The sequence below is a fragment of the Amia ocellicauda genome, chromosome 5 (assembly GCF_036373705.1).
Source record: "Amia ocellicauda isolate fAmiCal2 chromosome 5, fAmiCal2.hap1, whole genome shotgun sequence".
Taxonomy (NCBI): Eukaryota; Metazoa; Chordata; class Actinopteri; order Amiiformes; family Amiidae; genus Amia; species Amia ocellicauda.
In genome coordinates this window covers 23,749,511-23,759,864 of record NC_089854.1, presented here as the reverse complement: position 1 = coordinate 23,759,864, position 10,354 = coordinate 23,749,511, and the positions used below count along the sequence as shown (strand labels likewise).

General features: G+C 38.6%; 1 protein-coding gene across 3 annotated transcripts; it reads right to left on the bottom strand.

The window, feature by feature from the left end:
• Positions 1–220: 220 nt before the first annotated feature.
• LOC136749842 (5-hydroxytryptamine receptor 3A) lies at positions 221–9,412 on the bottom strand. 3 transcript variants are annotated; one of them, XM_066704429.1, is made up of 9 exons: positions 9,344–9,412; positions 7,599–7,747; positions 7,210–7,254; positions 3,885–3,988; positions 3,306–3,475; positions 2,694–2,806; positions 1,817–2,030; positions 1,235–1,402; positions 221–880 (listed from the first exon to the last, which is right to left on the bottom strand). In XM_066704429.1, exons 1-9 carry the CDS (start codon positions 9,396–9,398, stop codon positions 633–635), a joined length of 1,266 nt encoding a protein of 421 aa, XP_066560526.1. In that variant the 5' UTR covers positions 9,399–9,412; the 3' UTR covers positions 221–632. The 3 variants fall into 3 exon arrangements, with proteins under 3 accessions (XP_066560526.1, XP_066560528.1, XP_066560527.1); XM_066704431.1 differs by having other exon boundaries at positions 1,235–1,302; XM_066704430.1 differs by having other exon boundaries at positions 2,694–2,803.
• Positions 9,413–10,354: the final 942 nt, after the last annotated feature.

Here is a 10,354-nt window from a genome sequence, read left to right as displayed (position 1 = left end):
TTCAACCCGCTTTGATTTAATTTAGGGTACTGTATTTACCACTTTTAATTTCTATCTACATATAGATATCAATTGTGTATACACTAGAAGTCACATGACAAATGTACTACTCAATGCACATACAACATAGGAATCATATCACATGATCTTTGGTAGTAGTTAAAAACAGTCCACACAATTATGAGTGGGATGCAAGATGCAGAGAAAAGCACAGGTGTCCTAGACTGCGAGAAGGGCTTTATTGTTGATGCACAAGCAGGAGCAACTATACGAAGCCCATTGCCATCAGAGGCATTTCAAGGATCTCATGAGGACACAAGACATGAATGGCGGACGACAAATCCACCTCGAAGAGGAGGAACTGTGGCAGAAACACCCTGCAGAACAGGACGTTGCTTTCCTGGGACTATGCAAACACACAGGCCATGTATCTGACAACCCTCTTCTGAAAGAAATTGACAAATTCTAGCCTACTTGATAGACATATGAATGCCCAACACTTTATTCAGGTAAGGTTTTACATATTTAGGCCAGTGAGTATAGGTCGTTCTATCTCTATCTCTATCGGGTAGCTAAATCTATATGTAAAGGTGGGAGAAAGAAAACTTATTTTAGTACCAGACAACAGCAATCTAAAAATCCATGTGGTCTATATCACACGGTTTTTTGTTAAACAGAATCGCCATGATTATTATGTAAATCAGAAAAGAGCAGAGATAAGCCAGAAGGTAGCACTTGTCCACCATGTCAGCAAAGCGCTCATTCTTTTGAGTGTCCTGTTCTTCCTCCACCTTATCATCAAGGTACTTAACAATCCTCTGTAGCGATCGAACCTCAGCATCTTGCAGAGTAACAGTGCGTAACAGCTCAGGAACCATACCTTTATGAAAAAGAAAAAAAAAAAGGATATTTTGATACTGTACATGAGCAGAACCTTTTCACAGGCAGCTTTCTGTAACAGCCTGTTTTTGTTCTTTCTGATATGCTATGCATCCACAGAGAGCTTCATACTCTACTCTGGTCTGGGTCAACATTTTAAACGGAACTGGAAAGAGAAATAGCATTGTATTCCTGAAATATAGATAAAAATGGAGTATAAATCTAAAAGCAAAAAGTCCAAGATAGTTACAGAGATCTGGCAAACCTAATATAAGACATAGCTATACTATTTCCTTTGGTGTTCCCAGATTCTTTGAAAGCTTTGGAATGATTGTCAAATAAATCTTGCGTTTACCTTCAATTTCCTGATGGGCTTTGCTGTTTTTTGTATGTTTGTGCCTGAATTTGCAGCACCCAACAATGCTAAATGGAATGAGACAACCATCAACAGCCAAGCGCATGACCAGCATGGTCTCGATCATACTCATTACCAGGAAGATCAGGCACACAGAGAAGTGGTACTCTAGAATTCAACAGAGAACAGTACGTGTCATTCTAGATATCTATGGACGCATGAAGGTTTCTGACACCTCCTACACTTGCCTTGCTTCTACTGTGATTCATGTAGGGTTGGTGTGAGTCCCAACTTACTTAAATAATATGTAGGTCAGATCAAGTAATTAAGGTGATGTGTGGCAGATGATTGATTACCAATATTATATTGAAAGATAAAATGGTCTCCAGCACGTTGCCTTCCTGAGGTAAATGTGTAAGTATGGATGCATTTCCATAGACATGCATTTGCTTTCTGTATAAGGACAATTGTATGAAACCCAGCTAGGAGAGAAAGAGTGAGAATTAACTATTGATTTGGATTTGGGGGCTTGATTGACCACTGAAGAGTGGAGTCCTTGTCCTTGGCAGCACGTATACTCACGTATCAGAGGAGTACACTGCCTGTTTCCAGGGAGTATGCCGGAGAGAATGAGGAGGAACATGACAAAGCTGAGGACCAAAGTGACTCGGAAGGAGATGCGCTCCCCTTCTCCGCCCAGCGGCAGGAAAAAGCACATAATGTCCGCCAACATGATCAGCAAACTCGGGACGATGAGTGTCATAAGCACGTTTATGGACTTGGAGCTCATGCACACCTGCAGCACAACGAGAGAAGGAAGCAGACGGGTGGACATTGAGAGACAGCCAAATGGTTTTCACCAAGAGTGGAGAGCACCCAGTGTGGGATTGCACAAGAACGAGGGTTGGTACTTTATTGCAGTTTTTCTCAATCCTGGTCCTATAGGAGCCCCTACCCTGCTAGTTTTTATTGCAACTGAACTCTCAATAACTTAATTGAACCCTTAATTGAACAAATAATTTCCTAAATCAGAGCCTTTTAATTATTTTAAACAGTAGGGGGTTTAAGTTAAGTATAAATTACTTATTATTTTAGTCAGTTATTTTATCAGTTACACAATTTAAAAAGTAAAATGTAAGCTAAATGTGACTTAAATTAAGGGTTCAATTATTGAGAGCCCAGCAGGGTAGGGGGTCCTGCAGGACTAGGGTTGAGAACCACTGCTTTACAGGGTATAGAAAAAGGTTTGCATTACCACTATTCTTGCAATTTGTTAAGCAATCCATTTTTTTAATAGAAACAAACAGCTTCATTTGCTGGAAGGACATGTTTATACTTCCTCATTCTTCATAGTTTTGCTCTTTTAAAGATTGCATGCAGGAGGTGAATGTATAATAATGCACCTGTGGTCTCATTGTTAAGCACTGCAGCTAAGTGAGATTTTCTTATTTTTTCTTACCATAAGTACTGTGTCTCTCAGATCTTCTTTTATGACGGATTCAACTTGCCAGTCTCCTCTGCTTTTACCCGCCAGCATAATTTGCCCAAAAGTCACTCTTTCACCACATTCTGCTGATATTTTATGAAGCATTTCAAGAGGGACAAGACAGCTGTCATTAATATTTATATTCATTTGATTGCATTAAAATAAGCTAAATACATTGAAAAGTTCATATCCCAGTTATCTTTCAACCTACTTGGAAGCATCCAACAAATGTTTTTATGCAATGTGCAATGTGTTCAGTAAATAGACACTTATAATTCTATGAAGCATACCAGCATGTATTCTTAATCACTTTTAATACAAGACGTACAACATGATGATAAAGTAAAACGAAACTATAGAAAAGTGTATTTCTTTTGTCTTCCTCTTAGCTATGCTGCATAATTCAGATTATCATTGTCATCTTACTTATTAAAACAAACAAGAGATTTTTGCAAGGGTGTAAGCTGAATCCCTCACATGTACTGATATATGTCCAGAAGACCAGTTCAGTTCCCAGTTCCCAGTTCCCAGTCAGAAAAAGCAAAGAATGGATAAGACATTTTGTTCGGAGAAGGAGATACTCACGCAACTCATTCCAGCCATCCAGGGCTATTAGACACTTATCTTTAGCAAAGGGATACAAGTAGAGGTTGAGATCGCAGCCAACTGTGATCCACATGAGTAATTTGTATGATACGGTACCATTTCTGAAGACCAGTAAATCTGAAGATGCGGGCTGTTTGTCCACTCTCAGCCTGAAAGGTGTTATTATTATTATTATTATTATTATTATTATTAGTAGTAGTAGTAGTAGTAGTAGTAGTAGTTGTTATTGTTGTTGTTGTAGCAGTAATAGTCATAATAGTAGTACTGTAACTATAGTAGTAATATAACTATAATAATGTATTTGTGTGATGTCTTAAAGAGGAAATTTGAGCAAAATCTGACCTTCAAATTGAATGCACAAATACAGTGAAACATAGCAGCTACAGCAAACGAAGTGCATTGTACTTGAACAGTGAGCATGTATGACAACAAAGTGTTCACCAAGGGTTGCCTGGGTTGAAGTATTGCAGTGCTGCTGCTATCAAATTATATACTGCAAGGTAGGGATATTGTTTTAATATATTTCTAGAAGAAACCTAAAGGCTTAAACATACTCACGCATTTTTCACAGAAAGACTGGGCGTCCAGACATTGCTAACGGGCAGCACTATCTGATCATAGGGGTAAGTGGAGTCCCAGGAGAGGTAAGGGTCAACCCAGACCTGCGGTCAGAAAGGGTCTTAGTGTCACAATATTCACAGCGGCTAATTGATAAGCAGTATTTCCTCTTGCGGGTTTGATAGTAAATGTAATCGTGAAAAGGATCTGTGTAAGAATCATGTATTAAACTTAAAACTCAACTGTCCCTAAGAACAAATTGACAACAATGTAATTTCAAACAGTGAATATATTATTTTACTAACTAAATACATAACTAAATAATATGAATGCTAAGCGTCAAAGGATCGGCTTTCAATATGGACAAGAAATACAAATATAAAACGTGCTCTGCAAATTTAGATGAGCGTTTCATACTGGAGAAATAGCCACTAAACTACTTGCATGTGAGACTACAATGTAATCACTCTTAATATTAAAGAAAGCCTAACATATATTTTAAAAAATATTACATTGTTAAGATTTAATTCATTCCATTAGTACTTCTCTTCTTCTAACTATTCACAACCAAACACCAACTACCTCAAGCGCTGTGGCTGCCTTCCCTTTATACCTTGTGGCCCCACCCCCCTCCTCCATTAGGCAGTGTAGTATTCTGGGAAATGCAGTTTTTCTCTACGTACATTAATTCCTTAAAGGGATAGGGACTAGAAAAGAACATAAGAAAGTTTACAAACGAGAGGAGACCATTCGACCCATCGTGCTTGTTTGGTGTTCATCAATAACTAAGTGATCCAAGGATACTGTCCAGTCTACTTTTGAATGTTCCCAAATTGTCAGCTTCAACCACATCGCTGGGGAGTTTAATCCAAATTGAAAAGCTCCTCTGGTTTGATGTGGTCGATGCCTTTCATGATTTTGAAGACTTGAATCAAATCCCAACGTAGTCTCCTCTGTTCCAGGGTGAAAAGGTTCAGTTCCTCAGTCTCTCATTAGGACATTCCCTTCAGACCTGGAATAAGTCTGGTTGCTCTCCTCTGAACTGCCTCTAGAGCAGCGATATCTTTCTTGAAGTGTGGAGCCCAGAACTGCACACAGTATCCAGATGAATTTATGAAGGAGGATGAACTCAAAGCTTTGTTTTATTAAACAACTGTGGGAGTACACACATGAGGTGTTTAGCATATACTGCTAAATTAGGTCTAACTAGTGCATTGTGCAGTCTTAACATTACTTCCCTTGTTTTAAATTCTACACTTTTGACAATGTACCCTAACATTTTGTTTGCCTTTTTTATTGCTTCCCCACATTGTTTGGATGGGGAAAGTGAAGAGTCCACATACACTCCTAGGTCTTTCTCATGCATTACTTGTTCCAGTTCTATTCCTCCCATAGTGTAATTATAGTGGTTATTTTTATTACCTGCATGTAATACCTTGCATTGAATTTCATCTGCCAGGTGTCGGCCCACAACTGAATATTATCCAACAAAACTAAAGAGCAGAACCTCCACTGTAGTTTTCTCTGAAATACTTCCGGTACCACGTGCATGGCCAGGGAGACAGGCTGAGATTAGAAAGTGTAACATGTGGTTGAAATCTTGGTGTAGGGAAGAGGGTTTTAGGCTTATGGAGCATTGGTCTTTCTTCTGGGATAGATAGGACCTGTACAAACATCTAAACATCTACATCTAAACAGAAGTGGGGCTAATGCATTGGGAGTGCGTATGTGAAGAGTAATTGAGAATCTTTTAAAATAGGGACCAAGGGGGCAGGAAGCTCTGACAATGGGAGATGTTCCGCTAAGGAAAGAAAACCAAGGGAAACTGCTAGTAGGAAAGTCCTGAAATGTTTGTACCTCAATGTCAGGAGTATAAGGAACAAGATGTTAGACCTAGAAGCCACAGTGCTGGCATGTGACTATGATGTCACATGCCAGTCCACATAGACTCCTAGGTCTTTCTCATGCATTACTTCATCTAGTTCTATTCCTCCCATAGTGTAATTATAGTGGACATTTCTGTCACCTGTAATACATTGCACTTGTCCACATTGAATTTCATCTGCCAGGTGTCGGCTCACAACTTAATATTATCTAAGTCCCTTTGAGTAACCTGTGATGCCAAGATTGTATCTGCTGAGCCACCTATTTTAGTATCATCTGCAAATTTGATAAGTTTGCTAACTATCCCAGAGTCCAGATCATTAATATAGATTAGAAAAAGCAAAGGCCCTAGTACTGATCCCTGTGGAACTCCACTAACAACCTCACTCCAGTTAGAAGCAACTCCTCTAATCGACACCCTCTGTTTCCTATACATCAACCATTTCATAATCCATCTACTTACATTACCCTGAATGTCTACAATTTCCAATTTTAAGATCAGTCTTTGGTACAAAAACCTTGTCAAATGCTTTCTGAAAATCTAAGTATATCATATCATATGCTTTCATGTGATCTACAGCTGCAGTTGCATGTTCAAAAAACTCTAATAGAGACATGATCTGCCTCATCTAAACCAATGTTATCACCAGGAATATGGTTTTCATTAAGATGATCCTCTATTCACTGTCTAATATATTTTTCCAAATTATTACAAATAATGCAGGTGAGACTGATTGGTCTGTAATTTCCTGGCTCAGTTTTGTCCCCTTTCTTGTGGATTGGTATGACATTTGCTGTCTTCCAGTCAGTTGGCACATCCCCTGTTCTAAGTGTCATTTGGAATATTTGAGTTAGCGGCCTATACATAATTTCCCTCATTTCTTTAAATACTATTGGAAATATACCATCTGGCCCAGGTGATTTGTTTGTTTTTAATTCTGCTAGTCCCTTTAGTACCTCCTCCTCATTTATCCTGATCTCTCTTAGAGTTTGACTGGACTGATTGTTAACCTGTGCCACATTATCTGTTTTTTTTCTTTTGTAAAAACCCATGTGAAATACTCATTTAGAAAATGTGCCACATCTTGTTCATTTTCTAAGATACTTCCATTTTGAACCTTTACCCATTTCACTTCCTCCTTTATTGACCTCTTGCTGTTGTAGTATTGAAAAAAGCTATTTGCATTAGTTTTAGCTCCATTTACCTCTTTGCTTCCTGATCCCTCTTTTAACATCTCTTTGCAGTTCTATACAGTATATTCTTTGTATTTTGTTTTGTCTCTATCCCTTTTGTATACGCTATACAACATTTTCTATTTCTTGACATATTTTTGCATACTTCTATTAAACCATTTTGGCCAATGTTTTTTGGTCCTCTGTCACAATTGTTATTGGAAGGCATTTCTGAACAGATATGTAACTAATTCTGCATCATACTTACCATCTGTATTTTCAGAATGCTAGATAATTGCAGAGTTTGTGTATTCTATAAGAAAAAAAAACATAAAAAAGCAGAAATGTAGTAATGAAGACTTATGCAAAAAAATATATAATAAATATGAGAAAACCAAGCCAGTGAAAAGTGAACAGGCATGTCCTGAGATTCAAGCTGGACATTTAGTTCAGCAAGCTATAAGAATGGGTATTGTGAGAAGATCGTGAAACCACAAACACAAGAGTCTAGAGCAGTATTGAATTTTGAAAGGAGGAAACAGTGGAACTTGGAAAAGGCTATGTTTATATCAGTCTGTGGCAAAGTGATAACACAAATATATATTGTGCAGGAAACCAATGTAGGACAAAAAGAAAGGTGGACAGTTTGACACTTACCATTTCCAAAGTTTCAAAGACTATCTCCTTTAAAAAAACATCAATTTTACAGTCCTCGCTTGGCTGGACAAGTCTGTTATTGATAAGATTCACCAGGTTGGTTGCCAAACATCTCTGTGTGAGACAATCTGAAGTGGACTCAACGATGGCTAGGAGACAGAGAAATAAAGATGGACTTCCTGTGCCCCCTTTGGAAGAACTTAATCACTCCTTATACACTCACCTAAAGGATTATTAGGAACACCATACTAATACTGTGTTTGACCCCCTTTTGCCTTCAGAACTGCCTTAATTCTACGTGGCATTGATTCAACAAGGTGCTGAAAGCATTCTTTAGAAATGTTGGCCCATATTGATAGGATAGCATCTTGCAGTTGATGGAGATTTGTGGGATGCACATCCAGGGCACGAAGCTCCCGTTCCACCACATCCCAAAGATGCTCTATTGGGTTGAGATCTGGTGACTGTGGGGGCCAGTTTAGTACAGTGAACTCATTGTCATGTTCAAGAAACCAATTTGAAATGATTCGACCTTTGTGACATGCTGCATTATCCTGCTGGAAGTATCCATCAGAGGATGGGTACATGGTGGTCATAAAGGGATGGACATGGTCAGAAACAATGCTCAGGTAGGCCGTGGCATTTAAACGATGCCCAATTGGCACTAAGGGGCCTAAAGTGTGCCAAGAAAACATCCCCCACACCATTACACCACCACCACCAGCCTGCACAGTGGTAACAAGGCATGATGGATCCATGTTCTCATTCTGTTTACGCCAAATTCTGACTCTACCATCTGAATGTCTCAACAGAAATCGAGACTCATCAGACCAGGCAACATTTTTCCAGTCTTCAACTGTCCAATTTTGGTGAGCTTGTGCAAACTGTAGCCTCTTTTTCCTATTTGTAGTGGAGATGAGTGGTACCCGGTGGGGTCTTCTGCTGTTGTAGCCCATCCGCCTCAAGGTTGTACGTGTTGTGGCTTCACAAATGCTTTGCTGCATACCTCGGTTGTAACGAGTGGTTATTTCAGTCAAAGTTGCTCTTCTATCAGCTTGAATCAGTCGGCCCATTCTCCTCTGACCTCTAGCATCAACAAGGCATTTTCGCCCACAGGACTGCCGCATACTGGATGTTTTTCCCTTTTCACAACATTCTTTGTAAACCCTAGAAATGGTTGTGCGTGAAAATCCCAGTAACTGAGCAGATTGTGAAATACTCAGACCGGCCCGTCTGGCACCAACAACCATGCCACGCTCAAAATTGCTTAAATCACCTTTCTTTCCCATTCAGACATTCAGTTTGGAGTTCAGGAGATTGTCTTGACCAGGACCACATCCCTAAATGCATTGAAGCAACTGCCATGTGATTGGTTGGTTAGATAATTGCATTAATGAGAAATTGAACAGGTGTTCCTAATAATCCTTTAGGTGAGTATAATATATAACAAAACACTAGAGACCGTAACGATACAGATGTTGCTTATTACTGAACTGTGTTACTTTGAAAAGACTGACTGACAATAATGGTGTAGTTACCTCTGGCTAAATAAACAAATGTTGGGGAATGTTCACTCACCTCAGTGATATCCTTTAGCCAAACATTTCTGTACACAACATTAATTTTCGAAAACACTCTCTCTGCTATTGGAAAACCAGTAAAAGAACTGGAAGAAACTGTTCTGCTTTAAGAGGGCATTTGCATCACATGTTGAGAGGATAATTGTGAGACAGCATTTTTCTCACCTGTCAGGAGAAGAACAACAAAGAACCAACCGGCATGGATCTCTGAGATTCCCATTGTGACACTTCACAATGAACCTGATAACCAAGACAGATACATTGAAATCACTTGCTAATGCTAATGCTGTATTAGATGGGATGTTCTTTATTAAAGTACTGATTCCATGGGCTTTGATATTCAAGTCTAACAACAATAATAATAATAATAATAATAATAATAATAATAATAATAATAATAATAATAATAACAGAAACAAACAGTAACAACAATACTACCGAAGCTACTACTATTTACAACTAATAATGGAAATACCATTCATCCAGATAATAGAGCAGTGTGGGATTTGACCATTTTCTATTATGACGATTATGAATTAACTAACAGACATTTTATAAATAATCACTATCAGAGCGTTTCAGTCACCTGTCCAGGAAAATATAACCTCATCAATATTTTAGCACAAATTGTGGACCGTTTCATGACTCTTCGAGGGAGGTTATTTACTCCCCGAATTGGAAAGCACCTTTTCAAAATGTATTGAGGAAGAAAAGATTTTAACTCAGCATTAAAAGGAATTAAAAATTACATTGCCAAACAGAATAGCACTTGACTGCTGCACAATATTTTCACTCACTGCTGTATCCTGAAACAATGTAGTAAATAAGGCAAACAGCAAAAAGAAAGCACCAATAATACTGAAATTGACATAATAATAATAATAATAATAATAATAATAATAATAATAATAATAATAATAATAATAATGGGAATCTGTCATACTCACTCCAGGTGCACTGCTGCTGTCAGTCCTCTGAGCTTTGCGGAGGGTGGGTCCCTATCATTGGCTTTAAAGGTTCCCAGGAGAATAGGAGGATTGTTGAACAGGGAGGAGAATGCAGTGACCTGTCTCCCCTCCTGTCATTACAGTGTGTATGCATGTGTGTGCAGGTAGATCCCGCTTCTATTTGTTTGAAAGGTTACTTCCGTGCCCTCCATGTGATGACAGATATCTG